At 43.2% G+C, this 21,428-nt stretch overlaps 1 protein-coding gene across 1 annotated transcript in view; it reads left to right on the top strand.

Annotated features, from left to right (window-relative positions):
• Positions 1 to 593: 593 nt before the first annotated feature.
• MCC (MCC regulator of WNT signaling pathway) overlaps positions 594 to 21,428 on the top strand; it is a 233,930-nt gene continuing 213,095 nt past the window's right edge. The window contains exon 1 of the mRNA XM_066613395.1: positions 594 to 733. Coding sequence (XP_066469492.1) covers positions 600 to 733 — 134 coding nt within the window. The 5' untranslated portion in view covers positions 594 to 599. The remainder of the gene's footprint in view (positions 734 to 21,428) is intronic.

Here is a 21,428-nt window from a genome sequence, read left to right as displayed (position 1 = left end):
TAGGATTGCAGCCTCAGAGCCCAATCCTATGCATGTTTACTCAGAAGGAAGTCCCATTAGAGTCAATGGGGCTTACTCCCAGGCAAGTGTGGATCGGACTGCAGCCACAGAGCCCAAGTCTGCGTATGCCTACTCAGAAGTAAGTCCCATTAGAGTCAATGGGGCTTACTCCCCGGTAAGTGTGGACAGGTTTGCAGCCCAAACCTCCGCCTGGCTTCAGTGCAGGCTTCCAGCAGCGGGCGGCCCACTGCAAGCTCCTGGTCTGGCCCCCTCCCTCTTTCGGGTGCTTCCCCGGAGCGCGCGCCCCGGGCTTCCCCGGGGGAAGGTGCCTGAGCGGGGCTGCTCCTGCCCGGGCGCGCCCCGTCGGCGGGCTGCCGCTGATTGGCGCGCGAGGTGGCGCGCGCTGAATTCGTGCGCGAGAGGAGGCGAAGCGCCTGCCTGCCTCTCCTCCCCCCTCGCTGGCATTGTGCAGCCGGCGCCGCTCGCGCCTTGCAGGGCCGGGAGGGGATCGTGCGGGGCCCCGAGGAACTCGGGCGCTGCCGGAGCTGGGCAGCCGCAGCTTCCTCTTCCCTGCCGGCTGCGGAGAGAGAGCGGGGCGCATGATGGCGGCAGCGGCGGTGAGCGTGAGCAGCACCGGGAGCAGCAGCAGCGACACTTCCAGCACGGGCGAGGAGGAGCGGATGAGGCGCCTCTTCCAGACCTGCGACGGGGACGGCGACGGCTTCATCAGCAGGTAAGGGCGGCTCAACTTCCAGGCAAGTTTCTCGCTGCGGAGGTGCAGCTACTACCGAGAGGAGCGGCGGTGCGGGGAAGTGGAGTGGCCCCGTGCGCCAGAGGCTCTCCAGCCAGCCCATCGCTCCCTCTGGCAAGCCCCGTCGAGCTTAGTAGACTCTGCATAGAATACTCCAACTTTGCAAGATGTTGCAGAATGTTGCAAAGTCTTTGCAACTCTACTTCAGTAACAAGAGCTTAGTTTCTAAGTGTGATGGTGTCAAGTCAGGAGCACTCTTGCTGCTGCAGCCCTAAAGGTGAAGGTGCTGGTCAAAGCAGCGTTGCTCAACCAGTGGGGCTGGAGGTGGTGTCTGGTGGTACCTGCGGACACCTGCCGGTGAGACCAGGAATGTAAACACCTATGAAGTCCATGGAAGGAAAGATCTGAACCCAGGACATCCTGATTTGCAGTTCAGTCTCTTAGCCACTGCACTACCCCATCTCATTGTACATATGTGCATGCAGTGGTGATTTTGTGCATGCTTCCAAGTTAGATGGCAAGGTTTAAGATCTTATGTACATTGTACTTCCAAGCTGTGTTGAGCTTTTTGTGTTTTCTTCCTGCTCTGAACAAACACACCTGCAAAAGGAATAGACTAGATCATTCTTGCTTAGCCAGTGTTGGTTGGTTGACAACCTTCAGTCTCGAAAGACTATGGTATAAGCCTACAGCACCTGGTATTCCCAGGCAGTCTCCCATCCAAGTACTAACCAGGTCTGATGCTGCTTAGCTTCTGAGATCAGACAAGATCAGGCATGTGCAGCCAGTGTTACTTGAAGTGGTATCAGGTGGTACTCGTGGGACCCCTGGACACATGCCGCTGGCCAGTGAGACCAGGAATGCGCCACAACAAACAGTAGTAGAAGGCTCAGCTTGGCAGGCAAAGCTCCAAAGCATTCTTTTCCATGCTTAAAAAGCTCTCCTGTCCACCCTAAGCCTCTTACTGAAGTTTGTCACATCACATCTGGCCTCCTAACCCAGAAGTAACTGGCAATTGTGTCATCACCAGTAACTTCCAGTGGTACTTTGAATAGGTGGACCATGTGAAGTGGTACAGTGGAGGACAAATGGTGAGAAACACGAGATTTTTGCCCAGCCCACAGGTGTACACATTTGGTCCCTGTTGTGTATATGCAGTGTTGAGCAGAAATGGCTTAAAGCATGCACTCGATTCATGCTCAGTGGCATCGCTTCCATTGCTAATTCTGTGTGTGCCCTATAGTTAGCTACTGGTAAGCTGTGGTTCAGATCATGCTGTTTAGTTAGCTTTTACTTTGTTTGCACAAAAGTTGGGGGAACTCCTTGACGACCCAATTCTATCCAAGTTTCCAATGCTGATACAGCCCTGAGGTAAGGGAACAAACATTCCTTTACTTTGAGGAGGCTTCCAGGACTGTCCCCACCACCATAGGATGCAGTGCACACTCCATTGGTACGGGTGCATTGGAAAATTGGATAGGATTTAGTCCTAAAAGTAATAGATGACAGCATGCTGATCCTTCCTTCGATGGCTGGGCCACACAAGTTCAAGAGGGCTAGCTGCATTAAGTATGTTCTGGCAAAAACAAGCATATTTTAGAGACTAAGCAGCTTATTTTTGCAGAATTTTTTGTGGACTTCATCACAAAGCCCAGGACCACACTTGGCTCTTCCCCCATCTCAGCATTAACCTAGTTTCTCAATATTTAACACTAGTATAGGGAGAAGCAGTAGTGTGGGCTTCTCATGAACAATCTGCAACATCTCATGCTGTTCTGGTGCAGCAAGAAAGAGTGGCATTGTGACAGCTCCCATGGTAATGTGAGTACTGTACTCAGTTCAGTTTCAGTTTAGTCCTGTTGGTGGTTCTGTGTATCATGCTGTGATCTAAGTTATTGAAGATACAGATATTTCAGCTTCTCATGTTCCAGGGTTTGTTACCCTTATTTGTGAAAAATGAGTGGTGTAATGAGAAAAACTTTCTGTTAAGTTTCACCTTTGGTGTAATTGCACTAATCTCTTATGAAATTAATAGGGCTTTGGTGCAAATAAATGCAACAGAAAAGTTTTTCTGTAGCTAAATATTGGAACACCTAAATGCATCTTTACAAGTTGCATTCTTTACATTGAACGAGAGTCAGTTGAATGAGAGACAGAATGAGTACAGTTCCAGTGCTACCTGTATACTTCCCAGGATTGATATTATACTCACACTTCCTTTTGGGCATTTTATTTGTATTTGTTTGTTTAAAGCACTTGCATCTTACTCTTCAGGTGACAAGGTTCCCAAAGTGGTTTAGAGAAAATCAATCACTGGGAAAATGGTTACATTTAGATAGGGAAACTTTTGTTTACTGTAGTGACACTTTCAGCAAATACGTCTGCCTGTGACAGTGAATTTTGTTTTCTCTCTTGCTAGACCTCCTGGATGATTGACTTTGTATGTAAGACCACAGGAACATAGGAAGCCTCCTTATCTTGAGTCACACAATTGGTTGTTCTTGTTAGTACTGACCAGCTTGTTGCTCTTCAGAATTTCAGATGAGGGTGTTTTCCTGCTGTACCCAGAGATGCTGAGAATTGAGCTTTGGATTTTCTTTCTGAAACAGCGCACAGCATGCTCTATCATGCAGCTTTTAAAGAGGAGAGGCAATAAATGGCTGTAGGAATTGTACAAATCTTGCTTAGCAAGTCTTGCTGAGTCGAATGAGACATACTTCATAGTAAGATTGCAGCGTCACAGCAGTGTCTTAAACACTCTTTCTTGGAAAGGAGTATCTCCACAGATATGCAAGTTCAGTACATTGTGCCTGAGGCTGGGATCTGAAGCATACTTATGAGGAAGCCACATTTCACTGAGCTGTTTAGCATTGTTATATGGAATACTTTGAGTTTCTGCTAGCTGTCAGTTTTTAGACATAGGTACAGGTCTCATTAAGGGCAGGCAGACAATATGCCTATACAGTTACTAAGGGAACATACTTTAGTGCATATAACTCAGATAAAAGATGGATGAGATTGGTAATCCTTGTAGCTTGGAGGAGGTGAAAAAGATTTTTTTTAAAAAGGGAAAATACCTTAGTCACAGAAAAAATTCAAGGCTTGTCCACATGTACTTCTAAAGAATTCTTGCTTTTTCAAAATAACATAGCACTGATTGCAAAATTAGTTTGGAACAAAACAAATTTTTAAAGTTTTATACCAACTTTATAAGAAATATATACCATTCAGAGCGCGATACCATAGTCTTCCAAGACTGAAGGATGCCAACGATGAAGGATATACTTCCTGTACCCCAGCAGTATCCTGGAATGAGTTTGCTTAGTTGACTTAAAGCTGGTAGAGGTTGTGCTTCTTTTTTCTCTTACAAATTTTGCATATGGGCCCACAATTCTGAGAAATGTTTATTCCTTTCTCCACACTTTCTCAAATCTCCTGCAAGAACTGGTCTGTACTGGAGATGGCAAGAACTTGAGAAGTGGCAGTTCAGGTGTACCTCTGTGTATTTTAGCAGCTGTAAGTGCTTCTCCAGATGCAGTTGACCTGATCTTATGTCTGCTTTACTTGCGTAGATTCAACTGCATGCTCTTTGCAATAAAAAACCCCCAGCAATTTAAACTGTAGGCGATTCTGTCCACCATTACACTAAATAAATCCATGCCCTGGAGTGAGTCTGAGATCAGAGAATGAAGCTGCTGTTTTCTCATTTAGTCTCAGTTCATAAGTGCCTCTCGTAGTTTTTAAGGAGACAAAACATATTTTTTCAGATGTAATGGATTATCAAAGTAATTTTGAGTATATGCAAATTAGCTTTACATGCTGACTCTAGAAAGTGTGTAAGATGCAGACTTAGGGCCTGCCTTAGGGTAATTTGGTCAAATTGGGCCCTATGTCTGGAGGGGCTGTGCACTGGGGTGGCAAGCAGAGTGCCCATAGCCAGCACCTTGCTTTGTAGCTGACTCTCTGGCATGGAAATCTTCCATGCTGAGCCATCATGAGGAGAGTGAGGCGAGTGGAACATTGCTGTTCGACATCCCTCCCCCATCCCTGGGTCCGACTGGTTTGAAATAGGTCCCCCCTGGAAGCATTTGACAGCAACACCATTGCTGAGTGCCTTGCCGCTGCCACCCATCCTGGTGAATAGGAAGGCTCTGCAAAAATGTTTTGCATAGGGCCCTACAGCTCCTAAGGCCAGCCCTATGCAGGCTGACTATATAGTCTGTAGTAAAATCCTGAAAAACCGTTACAGTAAAAAATTTGCAAGGGGTTGAAAGAAGAACATACTGCCATGATTCAGAGTATATGGTAGACCTTCATATGGAGACGGTTGATTATAAGGAAAAAGCTGTAAAGGCTCATGACATTCTCCTACCAGTTGACTACTGTACCTTTGTTGGGCGTGGAGGGAAGTGGCCATCTCTTGCCTGATCACAGGCACCTTTGTGTCTCTCTTCTTATGATATAAAACAGGTGCCACACTGATGCTGGGATCAAGTTTTCATGGGTATTAATTTTTCCCTGAAGCATCTTGTAAAACATAGGGATAAAGCACTTGGTTTTGCAAGGCCAAAGAATGAGAGTGTCAAGTAGATGTACACGTGATACCCAGTCTTGAAGCTTGAATTGGCTTCTGATGGTAATGTGCAGTATATTGAGAGTTTGTGGGCCTCTCCAAGTGGGGGAAAAAAATAGTTGTTTAGCAAAGTTTCCTAAAGTCAGGAAAGGTATATAAGGTTCGGCTTGCATCATTCACATACTTTTGGCTCAGAGAATAATTCAAGCTTCTGGGTCCATAGGAGAATGGATACAGGTTGTGTATCAGGCTGTGTTCTAATGTCCACAATGTTCTAATGTCTTCTTGCACTGTTGTGTTTGATCCCTTCTGCACATACTCCAACTGGCACAGTTGCCACCATCTGGAATGACTCCCATACTGGTCTAGATTCATGTAAAGGTTTCCTCTGATATGGTAATTCCAGCATGTTTCGCTTATTGCGTTGCACCTCCCAAGGGGCTGAGGGTTGCTTGTGTGGTATGTTAAATCTGCAGAGGGAACCATAGGGGGCAAAATCTTTCCCATGGACCTGACCAGTGTAGGAGCAAGCATAGCAGGCAGAGCATGCATGAAGGGGTCCTAGATACACATCACAAAGTTCAAGACAGATTGATTGCATTTTCCTCCCTTCCTAGATGCTTAAACTAGCCTCTGGGGATAACTTTGCCTCCTTTCACTCAGTCCTGGCTCCAGTACGTGCTGCAGGTTAGCATAAGGCCTTGTTCCAGATGTAGGCCTACAGGCTTTGTTTTGTTCTCCAATAAATAGTTGAAACATATGTACACACAGTTGGAAGCCAAGATGAGAAACTTAAATTCTATAGCTACCCAACTCCTGGACCACCAGTAAATTTTGGGTAGACCACCAGTGGTCATAATGTACATGTACAATCTGAGAGTGATTAGAATGTCTTTTTTTTATAAATGTAACTGGGTGTAATTTGCTCTGCAGACTGTTAATATTTAAAGCTTTTAAATTGGTTCTATCCTTCTTGCAGCTCCAGAATTAATTTAGCTTTACTTCATTTTTCTTTCCTGTACCTGAGTATCTGTGATGTTGATTCTTGCCTTTTAAAACTGATACTTCAGAAGTTTTGCAGAGGAGCTTGTCTAGTTCATGGCATAAAGGCAAACATTATTTTCTATTGTGCACATGTTCATTTAGTGTATGGAGATGAGCTATTTGCATTCTTAATGAACTAATATTGAGTCTGCTGTGGAAAGCCTTTGTTGTGCCTTAAATTGAAAACGACTTTAAATACTAGCTGGGTAGTTGAGCCACATATGGAGAGAAAAGGGCATCTCCTAAGAGAACAATTAATTGTCAGTCTCTGAATAGTTAAACTGACATTTTAAAATGGCAAATAAAAGAATAATTGCTATCTGATATTGGAAAATAATTTAATCTGGCAGATGGGTCACAATTTGGAACCCACCTAGTAAGTGGCATTCTTTGCACCGAACACAGATCTGTATAGCTAATATTTCTGAGCAGAAATGTGCAAGTGGTAATGTTTGATATCTAAAATTGTTTATGCTGGACCATTTGTATTTAAGATCTGCTCTTCCTTTTTTAAAATTGACTGGGGGACAGCTGGGAAGGAGTACTTTCCATGGAAAAACCCACTATATTGGATTAAAGTTCTCTCCTCCTTATTGGTCTTCCTAGGCAGTTTGTAGCCTGTATTTTGCACATGAAATTTTTCACATGAAATTGCCTTTGTGGGCAATTGTGTGTGATTTTTTTTCATGTGTAGTTTGACCTTTACTGTCTGAAGATAGGTTATTCGAGCGGTACTTGGAAAAAGCTACCAGCCCAATCACAGGGTGGTGAAATTACTGGTTTGGAAACTGAGGGCAAGAACAATTGTTACTCTAATCACATGGTTTTTATGGTTGTCTGAGTTCACTAAGATATTTTTCTCCTTCCCCCCTTCTGTTGACACAGTTCAACCCCCCCCCATCACCACGATTACATTATTTTCCATAAGGTTTAAGTACATTGTATAAGGAATTGATGTGGTAATACAGTATGTGTGTTCTGAAGTACACCTCTACGATGTTTATACAGACAGGGGTTAGGACTTGACTGAGATTCCACAAGTGGACAACTCCAGTCTATATACATTTGAATGTATATTCACATAGAAAACAACCACATAACAAATCCTATTGAACACAGTGGAATTTCTTTGTGAGTAAATGTACATAGGGTTGTAATATGAGACATTTTTTAGGAAACCACTGAAATAACTGAAAGGTTTGCTTAGAACATTTAGAAAAGATGCTTCTCAGCTTTTAAACTGTGCCTTAAATTTTATAAATGGTTTGGTCAACATGGAATGTGTTACCCTAGGGTATTTGGTAGTTGTTGTCAGAGTTGATTGGTTATTTCCTGAAAGCTCAGATATATAATTTTAATATATGACCTGATAACTTAGATGTTCCAGATGAACTATTACTAAACAGTACAGGTTGTTGGTAACCTTCAGTCTTGGACGACTATGGTATCACGCTCTGAATGGTGGTTCTGGAACAGCGTCTAGTGTGGCTGAAAAGGCCGATTCGGGAGTGTACCTGCACAGTACAGGTGCAACCTATTTATCCACGGGTTTTTTATCTGCAGATTTGTCTCAACAGGAATCGGGTGGGGGGAATTGAAAGTCACGCACACCTTTGCCTCCTTTGCCCTGCACTGGTATCTCATCCTTTTCCAGGCAGCCCAAAACACTGCAAAAAGGCCCCACCTCGAACAGGCAGGGAAATAGCCCCAGAGCCATGGAAGAGGTTCCCCTTGCAAAGGAACAGTAAGACTCCTGGAGCCCCTGAGCCAGCCGAGGCTGAAGAGGGGAAGGGGAAAATCTCTGTGGCCAGAACACGTGCAGCAAAGTGGAGCATTCTCTCTCTCTCACACGCACTGCACTCGCACACGCACACGCACACGCGCACGCGCACACACACACACACACACACACACACACACACACACACACACACACACGGGCAGGTGCGGTAGTAACAGGGAATTGCTTTAAAAAACCCAGGGAGTGTTTGCCGAATTCCCCCCCCCCTTCAGACTGAGATGGTGCAGGTTCTCCCTGCTCCAGCCTACGGAAACAAAACAACCCAGCAAGCAAGTCTTCCCAGCAAGCCAAAGCTACAGGCTACAATCCAATCCACTCTTTCCTGGGAGTAAACCCCATTGACTAGAATGGGACTTACTTCTGAGTAGGCAGGCATAGGACTGGGCTCTCAGGCTACAATCCGATCCACACTTTCCTGGGAGTAAGCCCAATTGACCAAATGCATAGGACTGGACTCTTAAAAGCTCAGCATCCCACCTGTGAAAGAAATGGGGGCAGCTGGCAATGGGGAGGGCTGAGTACGGAGCGGAGAAGGTGGGAGGGGGAGGCGATTGAGAATGGCTGAATACCGCCGGGCAAGCGCCCATGCTAGCCCAGCGCTGGCTGGCGTTGGGTAGCGCTGAGCAGGCACCCGGCCTCCACTACTCAGCGGTTGCATGGACTGCCAAGCCGCAGAGAGGGAAGCGTGGGCAGAGGGGAGGCGGGTGGGGAGAGAGAGAGGGTGGGGAGGAGGCTTGACGGGGAGGTGGGGAAAAGGTGGGTGGGTGGCGTGTTGGGGAGGGAGGGAGGTGGGTCCAGTGGAGCTCTGCTCCACCGGATCCAGAGTGTTTGTGTGGGGCTCAGCACCCGATACGAATACTCTTACTTCACCGCCAACTTTTTGGTTTGTGGTGAATCAAGTCGCTCCATTGAGGGGCTGCTTCCTTCACCCGGGAGAAGGAAGGGGATGAATGTCCCCTTCTCCTGAGTTGCTGCCTGCGGCTGCTGTTGATATGTAAGATGCAGTGGCAGCCGTTTTCAGTGCCGCCATAGCCACATGCCACAGGAGCTCAGATTTGGGCTGTGAGTAGCCAAGTTTGTTTATACCATCTGAAGTCTGCCTTTCATAAGAAAGAACCCACCTGATGAGCCTGGCAACATAGACTCCTGTGTCCTTTGTAGCTTGCTTTGTTTAGTAAATTATAGTATTTGATAAATACAGTGCCCAATTTAATTTTAAATAGTTAAGCTAACTTTTAAAGAGACTGAAGAATGCCTACAGATTTGATGAGTTGGACATCTTTCAGCCTCACAGATGTATTTTGTTTGTAAGCTGAGAACACCTATTTGGAAAGATGTCAAATGTGATGTTTCTTAAAGCACCTAAAGATACTGAATTCATGCTCATCTTTTCTGTACAACAGATTCATGTTTTGAAGTGGTAATAATTGCATATGGTCTTTTGCATCATCATTTTTACAGGTTTACAAAATTGTCCTACAGAAAAATCTTGCAAACCATTTTAAGTCTAAAATTTGTGTTCAGTTAAGTATGTATTTACTAGATAAGGTATTACTAATTAGCAAACCAGGCCATTACAGAGTAAAAGAGTAAAAAATGAATCTACTGCACAATTTTGTTTTATAGCCATCCTTGTGTTCCCTGTAAGTGTTTGTGGTGTGTTTGCCTGATAAGATAGACAAAGGCAGAAGCAATGGACCACTTTATGTACCTGGTAAAGGAGTGATTGTAAGATATTACTGGGTATTTGCCATTTAGACCACCTCTTCTCTGATGTTTAATTTGCTGGAGGATGTAGATATTAGTTTGGCAGTGCTATGCAGAGCTCAATGCTGTTAGCTTTGAAAATTGTAAGTATCCCTATTCTTACGTTGGTACATCTGAAATATTTTATGCAGGTCTGTGCATAACTGATGGCTAAAAATTTGATGCTGGAAGCTTGAAATTGGGAATATTGCTTCTTCTTTGCCAAAGGGATTTCTTCAGCTGCGATTGTCCATTATATGTTGTAAGATTTAATCTGTGTCTGAACTGGCTGTACAGATTGTGCTGTTACCCAGTGGCTGATTTCCATTGAAAATGTAAATATCCTTAACTGCCCAACTAGCAATTTTTAGTGTAAATCACCTGTCAGTCACAGACACTTTCCCCAAACATTTAACAAAGACATATGTGAAGTTATGATCTACAAAGGAAAGTTTGCACAATAAAAGAGACTATAATGGGAAGTTTAAGCCTGTCACAGATGCTTAGAACCTATTAATATCTGACTGCTTTCCTATGTGAACATGACAGTGCAGTAGATGACAAAGGAGCTCGCTTGCTCACACAATGGCATCATCCATTTGTTTTCTTCCTGTATTTCCACCATGCTCATATTATCACATTTATTAATGGAGAAAATTCAATCATAATGAGAACAGCAGCACAACAGTCGAATGCAATGCAGAAGGTTGGCAGCCTTCAGTCTCGAAAGACTATGGTACCGCGCTCTGAATGGTGGTTCTGGAACAGCGTCTAGTGTGGCTGAAAAGGCCAATTCAAGAGTGACAATCCCTTCCACAATGGGAGCAAGTGCAGTCTGTCCCTGGTCTGTCTCCCTGGCTATGGGCCTTCCTTCTTTGCCTTTTTGTTTCAGTTTGTTGGCCAAGTGTCTCTTCAAACTGGGAAAGGCCATGCTGCACAGCCTGCCTCCAAGCGGGCCGCTCAGAGCCAGGGTTTCCCACTTGTTGAGGTCCACTCCTAAGGCCTTCAGATCCCTCTTGCAGATGTCCTTGTATCGCAGCTGTGGTCTACCTGTAGGGCGCTTTCCTTGCACGAGTTCTCCATAGAGGAAATCCTTTGGGATCTGGCCATCATCCATTCTCACGACATGACCGAGCCAACGCAGGCGTCTCTGTTTCAGCAGTGCATACATGCTAGGGATTCCAGCTCATTCCAGGACTGTGTTGTTTGGAACTTTGTCCTGCAAGTGCAATACAATACTGTTGTTTTCACTACTCTTCCAGCTGTTTCTGAGAAGCGTGTGCCTAACTACAGTAGACCACAGCATAAGGATGGAGGATCAGTCTCTTGTGTCCCCAAGACATGTGAATCTACTGTGGTTTGGAAAGAAAGGGAACAGTTGGGTGACTCTTGCTGGAGTGCCTTAGATGCACTTGCTTTCAAAGATGGACTTCTCCTTTAGCACTGAAGACTGATTTATATGGAAAGCAAAATCTAAAATGAATCTAGTCAGTTTTGCATTAGGTAACTTTAGAAGAGAATAGTTTTTAGATTGACTGATTTAAAAAAAAAAGTTTTATACCTGTAATATAAAACTCCATTTTGCTGAATAAATACAGGAAACTAATGAGTATAAAACAAAGACTTACAGGAACTAATTTTGTTCCCCTTTTACTTGGTTTGTCTATGTTGATGTAGTTATTTCATTACTTCCCTCATCACTAACCCAATTTATTCAAAACAGCATAGCTTATAATTTTGCAGTTGTGGTATGGTTGCCTTAAACCCTGCAGAACTGAATTCTTTTCTGACTTCCATAGTCCTTAGGATGCTGGAAATGTCTCTTGAAGCATATTTTCTCGGATGCTAATTTTATGTTCTCACCCTTTTTCCCCCTGTGTGCTTGACTTTTGACCTCCATGGTGTGCATCTGAAGAGTTGCTGAGTGTTCAGAATTGCAGCTGAAGTCATTTGCTTTGAACACTTAAAGGGCTGTTAACAAGTTGTTTGGAATTTGCTGCAGAACTTCAATAAGATAGTGTCTGAAAGATGATCTCTTCCACTTGACTGACTAACTTTTCAATAAAACATGCCACCTCTTCCTTGCTCCTTGATAGCCCTGCTAGTTATCTTCTGTTTAATAGCTTGTTAACTCAATCCTATCCCTCCTGGCCCAGAGCATGCAGCACCACTGACAGAGCACATGCTACATGCTATGGACTGCCAGGAGAACAGACAGCCCTGGAGAGATGAGTAAAAACATTTTTACCTCCCTGTAGGCCACCTGGTTTGCAATGGTTCTCCTCAGACCTAAATCAGCTTTTCAGGAGACTCGGGGCTTTGCACTTGCAGCAGCAGCCCAAAGAAAAGACAGACTCTCTGTCTGTCATGCCAGGATCTCAAGCTTCTTGGTGGCAGATCATGAGATCCAATAGTGTAAGTCCTGGATAGGATTGAGCCCTATGAGTAATAGCTATAGTTTTCTCTGCTTGTGCTTGACAAATAATAAGAGCATACCCAACCTTTTTAGACTTTTATTTATTCACTTAGAAGATTTATATTCAACTTTTCCAAAGCTCAAGTCTCCTAACAATCATAATAGAAATACATCAATAATAATAACCATATAAATACATTATTTATTGCACAAACCATATAAATACATAATCAAAAACAATAGAACCAAAACAACAGCGCACACACTGTTGGCAATCATCATGGCAACAAGCAAGTTATAAAAAACAATATGGATGATATATATAACATGAGAGAGGCAGCACTTACTGAAAACAAGCACCCAGGATAATAGAACCTCAGAATTGAAAGCAACACATATTTCCTCTATTTTAAGGCTGCAATTTTAAGGCAATCTTGAAGAGCACTTCTTCTGCTTTTCTGCAATTTCTTAAAGAATAATGTCTGTGACACTTCAGAAGAATTCCCCAAGGAAATTGTGTTTGGTATGCAACTTTAAGGATATCTAAAGGACAGTCTTTCTCCCCCCCCCCCCATCTGTCCAGCAGTGAAGATTGACTTCTGAGGTTCTTTTGCATGCTCCCCTGCAAAGTTAGCCATGTGTGGGGGCTAACCATGTGTGGGGGGAGGGGGTGTCATAGCAGAATGTCAAAGGCAAAATGAGAGTCACATTTCCAGTTGACTTGCATCAGGTTTGTATGCTGCTGGTTTTATTTTGTATTCTTAGTTTTTAAGGATTCTATTGTTATTTTAATGGTATTATGCCCACTTTGAAGACTTTTGATAATGGCAAGGCATAGTGCAAATTTCTTAAATAAGAATGCTGTGTGTGCACAGCCCTGTATTTTGGGATCACACACTGAACAATAAGAATACACAGAAATGGGGAAATATGATACCATAACTGTCTGTCACAGGGAGGGAAGGAGGATTGTCAATATTTGCTTATTATTTATCTGTCTAACTTTGCTAATGTATTGGTGCTTTACAAACCTCACATTTTGCTGATGTGTCACATCATTGACTCTGGAATGCTTTACAAAATAGCAACAGCAGAGTGGAGGTGGTTGGGGAAGAATCTGGATCAGGATAGTGGTTTGGTGGAGGAACCCTAATTGTAGTTCCAATCTGGACTGTCCCGTCCTCGTCATAAGAACATAAGAACATAAGAACAGCCCCACTGGATCAGGCCATAGGCCCATCTAGTCCAGCTTCCTGTATCTCACAGCGGCCCACCAAATGCCCCAGGGAGCACACCAGATAACAAGAGACCTCATCCTGGTGCTCTCCCCTACATCTGGCATTCTGACTTAACCCATTCCTAAAATCAGGAGGTTGCGCATACACATCATGGCTTGTACCCCATAATGGATTTTTCCTCCAGAAACTCGTCCAATCCCCTTTTAAAGGCGTCTAGGCTAGACGCCAGCACCACATCCTGTGGCAAGGAGTTCCACAGACCGACCACGCGCTGAGTAAAGAAATATTTTCTTTTGTCTGTCCTAACCCGCCCAACACTCAATTTTAGTGGATGTCCCCTGGTTCTGGTATTACGTGAGAGTGTAAAGAGCATCTCCCTATCCACTCTGTCCATCCCCTGCATAATTTTGTATGTCTCAATCATGTCCCCCCTCAAGCGTCTCTTTTCTAGGCTGAAGAGGCCCAAACGCCTTAGCCTTTCCTCATAAGGAAGGTGCCCCAGCCCCGTAATCATCTTAGTCGCTCTCTTTTGCACCTTTTCCATTTCCACTATGTCTTTTTTGAGATGCGGCGACCAGAACTGGACACAATACTCCAGGTGTGGCCTTACCATCGATTTGTACAACGGCATTATAATATTAGCTGTTTTGTTCTCAATACCCTTCCTAATGATCCCAAGCATAGAATTGGCCTTCTTCACTGCCGCCGCACATTGGGTCGACACTTTCATCAACCTGTCCACCACCACCCCAAGATCTCTCTCCTGATCTGTCACAGACAGCTCAGAACCCATCAGCCTATATCGAAAGTTTTGATTTGTCTTGGAAAATTGGTGCCAGTGGTAGCTTCCATTCCAGGGTGATTAGTGATTGCAAAACCAGAAGTGGGTCACAATCGCCAGAGAGCTGTTTGGGACAGCGGAGGGGGCTGCAAACCCTTCACACCCTCCAGATGGCCGACACTACCTCCTAGGTAAGTTTCAAACCCCCTTTATCAGGATGGCAGCACGATCTCTGTGATGCCATAATAGCAGTCATTTCTTGGCCAATCCCCTTAACCCATTTCTGCCCAGCACATCGGTGTACACATTTGATCCCTGTTGCATATATGCAGCGTTGGGTAGAAATGGCTTAAGGGAGAATGGCCTCTTTCAAATTCCCCTGGTGGACTGCAACCCACCAGTTTGGGAACCACTGCTTTAGGGCATCACTTTGCATGCGCCGGGGCACCAGAGGATGCCTCCCATGGTCCCACCTACCTGTTCTCCAAGGCACCACCATCTTGGATCTTGCAAAATCTTTCAAGATCCAAGATTGTGGCACCGAAATCTTGCAAGAACCACTGTCTTCATCCTTTAAGAGCTATGCAAATCTGCAGATCTTCGTAAGAAAAATAATCCTTTTTGTTAAGCCATTTCTGCCCAACCTTGCATATAAGCAACAGGGACCAAATGCGTACACCTGTGGGCCGGGCAAAAATGGGTTGCTAATTAGAAACAGTGTTTCTGATTTAGTTGCTTTGCCAGTGAGTTTCAATTGTTAAAATGTAAAAGTTTGGTATAGAATCAGATCAGTGGTATAGTCATGTAATGGGGGACAGACCTCAAAATTGCTAACCTTTTAAAAAATGGTCTGTGTTATGCTAAATACTTAGCATAGTATGCAAGATTGTGCATGTTTCAATTATAATTTAAGAAGTATAATAGATGGTACCACATAAACAGAATTCACATTGAAGAACTTGCATATCTGGCTGGAAAATATATGTGCACCAATAAAAATTGTCCTGGCATTCTTGCCAACCCCACACTGGTTTTGGGATATGACTACAGAAAAATCTGAGATTAAGGGCCCAATCCTATCCAATTTTCCAGCTCCGGTGTAGCCACAATGCAGCCCTGTGGTAAGGGAACAAATGTGGTAAGGGAACAAAAGGGAACAAAAAGCGGTATATAAATTATTATTATTATTATTATTCCCATACCTTGAGAAAGCCCCAGTGACTGCCCTGGCACTAACAGGATGCAGTGCCCTCCCCACTGGCAGAACTGCACTAGCACTGGAAAATTGGATAGGATTGGGCCCTATGTTCTCACTTCACTGGGCAGAAAACTGAGCAAGGAAGAGCACGAAAAATGAGAGAATACTGCTGTGTTAAAGTAAACCAACCCTGTATAAAATGTAGGATTTGTGCGAATCCAATGCTGATATTTTTCTAGCTGCCAAACTTGATGCATTCTACACAGAGATTTAAAAATATTTTTAGAAGGGATTGTTTTATTTGGTCCTCGCACATGCAAGCAAAACTTTTGTGAGTTCAGTTTACTGCAGGGCGTACATCCTTGTAGTAGGTTGCTGGGCAGGCTCAGACCACAGGAGAGATAATCTGGTGGTAAATCATGGTTATTTCTCTGCCATATTTAAAAGAACAAAGCACATTGTGGGGAAATGTATTTAGTGGATAATTTAGTAATAGTATAGTTTGTTGGAAGAGGGACATCTTTTGCAGGTCTATTGTGTTTGTGATGACTCCAGACTACCTAACTAACAATCTAGTTAGTTTAGACTCCAGACTAACTCTAGACTAACTAACAACTCCAGACTAACTCCAGACTAACTTAACAACAAGACTAACTAACAATGACTAACAATTGTAATCATTTTTCAATAAAAGGATTTTTATAAAGGATGGATAAAAGCCAAAAGTGAGAAGATTCTGAGCAAAGGATTTCCTGAATAATCTGTCCCTAAATCCACAAACTAAACTTCCATGTTTTTATTGTTTTTGGAAAAATAAGTGATCACCCCAGAGTGGGCAAAAGGAGAAACAAGTGCAAAGTGATATATAGTGGGACAAAAAAACCCCAACTTCACATTTATGCTGTTATGTTCTGAACTGTCAATGATGAACTAGGAAAGACATTTTGATGTCACAGTGGATAGTTCAGTGATAACATCAGCATGCGACAACAGTGAGGGCAAATTCCATGCTAGTGGTCATTAGGAAAGGGATTGAGAATGCTAATGCCCATATACAAATTTATTGCACAGCCACACTTGGAATATTATGTACAGTTCTGGTCACCATCCCCCAAGAAGGAGATTGTAGAGCTGTAAATAGTGTGAAAGAGGGCAACCAAAATGATCAGAGGGCTAGAACACCTTCCTTATGAGGAAAGGCTACAAAGTTTTGGGACTTTTTAACTTGAAGAAAAGGCAGTTAAGAGGGGGATGTTATTGAGACATAAAAGTTTGCATGATAAAGAGAGTACGTAATGAGAAATGGTTATTCAATACTAGAACTAGCAGTCATTCAGTGAAATGGATTTGTGGGAGAGTTAAGATGGTCAAGAGAGTGTTGTACTTCATTGCATATAATTAGTGATTACTTCACTACCCTCTTGGTGGTGGACTCCCAATCTGTGGTGGTGCCCCCCCCCCCTCACCTGCAAGCCTCCATTTCATGTTTGGAAATAGAACCTGTCTTCTGCTTTTTATGTGGAATTGTCTCCTGGGTGAATTGCAATTATCCCGGGGGCGGGGAGGGGAAGTCTTGTTATCAGGGGAAAGGCAGTAAATAAGTCTGTAGAATTCTTCACCACAAGATGTGGTGATGGTCCATAGTTTGGATGACTTTAACATGGAATCGGATTGCTTCATGGAGGACAGCTCTATTACGGGTTATTAGTGATAATGGCTATGTTTTAACTCCTGTTGTAGCATGCTTCTGAATTACCAGTTGCAGCAATGATAAGAGAAGTGTTTATCTCCCTCTCCTGCTTGGAACCTTCCAGAGGCAGCTGGTTGGCCACTGTGGGAAGCAGGATGTGGACTAGATGGGCCTTTGGCCTCATCTAGAAAGATTTGTCTGATGATGGGGGGGAATGTATAAAGAAGGGTGTTGTCAGCTTTCATTGATTCTAGAAGATTTCTACCTGGGCTGCTGTGATCACTAATTGTATGACTATACTACTTGATACAGAGCACTGGATTGATAACACAGGCCAACACACATTTTGCTTCCTTAAATGTTACACCAATATCTGGGTATATTTGGGGTGCCGATTCTAAAAATGGCATCCGTTTTGCGCTATCACGTCTAGTTTTGGAGACACGGCATAGCCTCTTTAGCGAATGGTTTAAGCAGCTTCCTCATGAAGAAGCCTACACCATGGCTTCCTCATGAGGAAGCTGCTTGAACCATTCACTAATGATGCTATACTATATTTCCAAAACTAGACGTGATAGGGCAAAACGGATGCCATTTTTGGAATCGGCACCCCAAATTCATATCATAAAGTTTGGGAAAAACTTTTCTGACCCTCCATTTTGTAGCCCTGTATAATTTTTAAAAGTAGGTCATTGGGCTGGTATGCAAACTGTCAGTCTTCTGAATAGTTCATTACTAAACTGCATGCAATTGTATATAAGCAAGGCAGCATTAGATCCACAACACAGTGTCATGTTTAACATATTTACCTGACAGGATCTCTTAATATACAAGTTATATAACTGCAATACCATTTTTGCTTTTCTCTTTTGACAACTTGAGTGCACAATACTTAAGGGCTCTCTAAACAAGTTTTATACTATAATAAAAATGTGTACCTTGGTGAGCTTTTTGTCCATCGTGTCTTAATACAGTAGCCTCTGATACGTCACTTCTTACTTTATGAACTTCTTGGGGGTAATTTCCTCTTTCTGAATTCAAAGATGTACTTTTTAATTCATCGGGGCCTCCACACTAAAGATTTTATCTGAGAAACTTTCTTAACAAGTCTAAATTAAGACAACAAGAAGGGGAAAAAAAGATTTAAAATGTAGGGTTTTAAGGAACTTTCTATCTCCTTTCTCCAGTTCCCCCCCCCCCCAGTATTTATTAGAGGTGGACAGTAAATTAATGTTATAGTTTGCTTTCAGCAGAATCATGCATGTTTACACAGAAATAAGTCCCTTTATGTCAAATAAGCCTTACTCCCTGTAAAATGGCATTGGATTGCAGTTTTAACTGAGTGCTCGAAACAGGATGGGATGGCGACGGATTTGTCTTAACAAGTCTGAGAAATTGACCTTGTGGAAAAAATATTCCACATGAATGCCTAAAAGCTACCTTATTGTTACTGAGATCATTCACATACATCTGCTAGAATTAGCATGAGTGTGGAATATATTCCCTGTTTAGTGACTGTTCTCTAGCACTGGAGTCTTAATTAGCATGACTCACTTTAATGAGCGCATTTAGCTCTTTGTTCCTACTGATAATTTTATTGATAACTTAGTATTTAAAATATGCGAAGCATATTGATATAATCTTCATAAAAGTGGGAAGAGTTTTAGAGCGCTCATCTATTGAAGGTTAACCATAATAATTAGAAATGCAGCCACTGTTACCCCCTGAAGTTAAGTATTGGCTTTTAGTTTTAATTATCTTGTACTAATATTGATGAGCTGTGCCAAATAAAATTTAATTTTGCATGTTCTAGAACAGGGGTGTCAAACACATTTCATGCAGTGGGCTGAAGTTAGTGTTCATGATGTCTACTGAGGACTGGAAGTGACGTCAGTAAGCAGAACTTGATGTCATTAAGCAGGTAATGACCAGAAATAAGCAATAAGTAGCCCAGTTCCCTCTAGGCAACCAATAACCACGCACTCCAGTAATTTACTTAAAAAGTTTATTAAAGCTTTTCCATGTTAGTAAGTAAGAGAAAACCCATATCATCACAAGCTGGGCTCTAAAGGGAGGGTTCCATACAGTGAATGAGATAGATACTTTTTAAAGGCAGCAGAAAACAACAAACCGGCTAACAACTTAATACATGATTAAATTCTCAAAGTCTTGCTGTGAAGATTGGTGTTCAAATGGGCAGTGTGTCCTACTGCACTCCAGTCATGTACTGGACACTTTGGGCTTACTTTTCCCACATATAGCTAATGCCTTTTTTGATCCGGTTCATTCAAATATCCCTAATTCTGTCCAGTCATGATCTTCACCTCTGTTGCTACCCCATGTAGTTTCTAATTTTCAGGAATCTGGCATAGCTCCAAGTTGACACCTGGTCTCTGTTTTTGCAGCCCCCATTCTCATCAGATAATAGGTCACCTGGTGGATTACTCTCTTTTGGTTCCCAGGACAGTGACTCTCCATACTGGGGTCTGAATTGTCAGCTTTATTCTTCTGGGTGGAAGCCCTCTTACTTCTCCATCTACTTCAGACAATTTCACACTATCCTCCAATCTGGAACTTACAGGAAGGACATTGCCACTTCAGTACAGGATGTAACAGAAGGAGGGAGACCCACCTCCATGACAGTAGTGTGTGGATGAACTGCACACACTTAATAGGGCTCTTGTTATAAACTTAGCACTGTCAAAAGCTGATTTCAAGGACTGTTGGGGTTTCTCCCTTTGTTTTGTTAAAACTTCCTTTTCACAAAGTTTAAAGCCTTCAGGAGGCGGGTGTAGCAACAAGGTACCATTTTACTGTTTGAGCAGATCATTTGGATTTTGGAGCAGGACAATTCCATTTGAATTTTGAAGTGGTGGTGGGTCAGTTATTACCCAGTGAATTAAAAAGGTGGCCTTTTTGGCCTGTGAATCTAAGGCATCTTGCCATCCGTCCAGCAATTAATCAAGTCATTGCCCTGATCCATGATCTCCTGGCATGCACTTTGCACTGTGTGTGTGTGTCCTTGTGTCCTGTGAAATGAATAGCAAAATAAAAGATTGACCATGTAACAGGGGAGACTTGACAGTAGTGTAGGATATGGTACAGGATATTTCCCCTGGGGGCTGGGGATAAGAATAGGCCCTCAGTTTGGCTGTACTTGTCGTAAGAGGCGACTAAACAGCCACCGGGTAGATGGGACTTGTTAGCCTGGGAAGGCAGCTCATCTGAGAGAAGGAAAACTCTGATCCCAAACCTCCACTGCCTTGTGGCTACATCCAGTTCTGGAAAAGGCTTCAGGAGTCAACCTCGAGGCAAAATCAGGAGCCGGAGTCCCTGAGGCAGTTCATGGCTGAACACAGTCACGTTCTGGCAACTCCTGCGACGCCGCTGGAACCAACTGTATTGGCCTCTGCCTTTCCATTGGACCATTTCAGCGACGTGGAGAGGGGGGATTTGCTGCATGGGTAACAGCCTATCCTCCATACCTACTTTACCCAGGCTTCGCGCACTGGAGAGGACACTGTTCCAGAATCACCATTCAGAGCGTGACACCATAGTCTTCCGAGACTGAAGGATGCCAACAAGAAGGATATGGTATAGACCAGTGTTTCTCAAACTGTGGGTCGGGACCCACTAGGTGGGTTGCGAGCCAATTTCAGGTGGGTCCCCATTCATCAATATTTTATTTTTAATATTTTAGACTTGATACTACCATGGTATGTGACCGCATTTGGAGAAATACTACAGATCTGTACTTTTAACAAGCTACTATGTATATTCTTTTAAGAATGATAGTAAATGATAGTAAATTACTCATTTAGAATTACAACCTAGGATTGTTAAAAATTGTCCTGCTTGATGGTGTCACTTCCAGTTAAGACATCACTTCCGGTGGGTCTTGATAGATTTTCATTCTTGAAAGTGGGTCCTGTTGCTAAATGTGTGAGAACCACTGGTATAGACAATAGAGTTGGTGGAAATTGTGCTTCACCTGCTGCATGAGCAAAAGTCCCTTTCTGCTTGTGCCAGCCACTTCTGATGCCAACCCTATATCTCAGAACTTCCTAATAATATGCTTTCCCAATACAGGCAAATCTAGAAACATGCTAAATTCTGTTTCTGTATAATTAGACATGGTAAGGCCTGGTTCACAGATGGTGGTCTACCAGTTAATTAACTTTGAAGATGTG

The sequence above is a fragment of the Tiliqua scincoides genome, chromosome 2, assembly GCF_035046505.1.
Source record: "Tiliqua scincoides isolate rTilSci1 chromosome 2, rTilSci1.hap2, whole genome shotgun sequence".
NCBI lineage: Eukaryota > Metazoa > Chordata > Lepidosauria > Squamata > Scincidae > Tiliqua > Tiliqua scincoides.
This window is presented reverse-complemented; position numbering and strand designations above follow the sequence as displayed.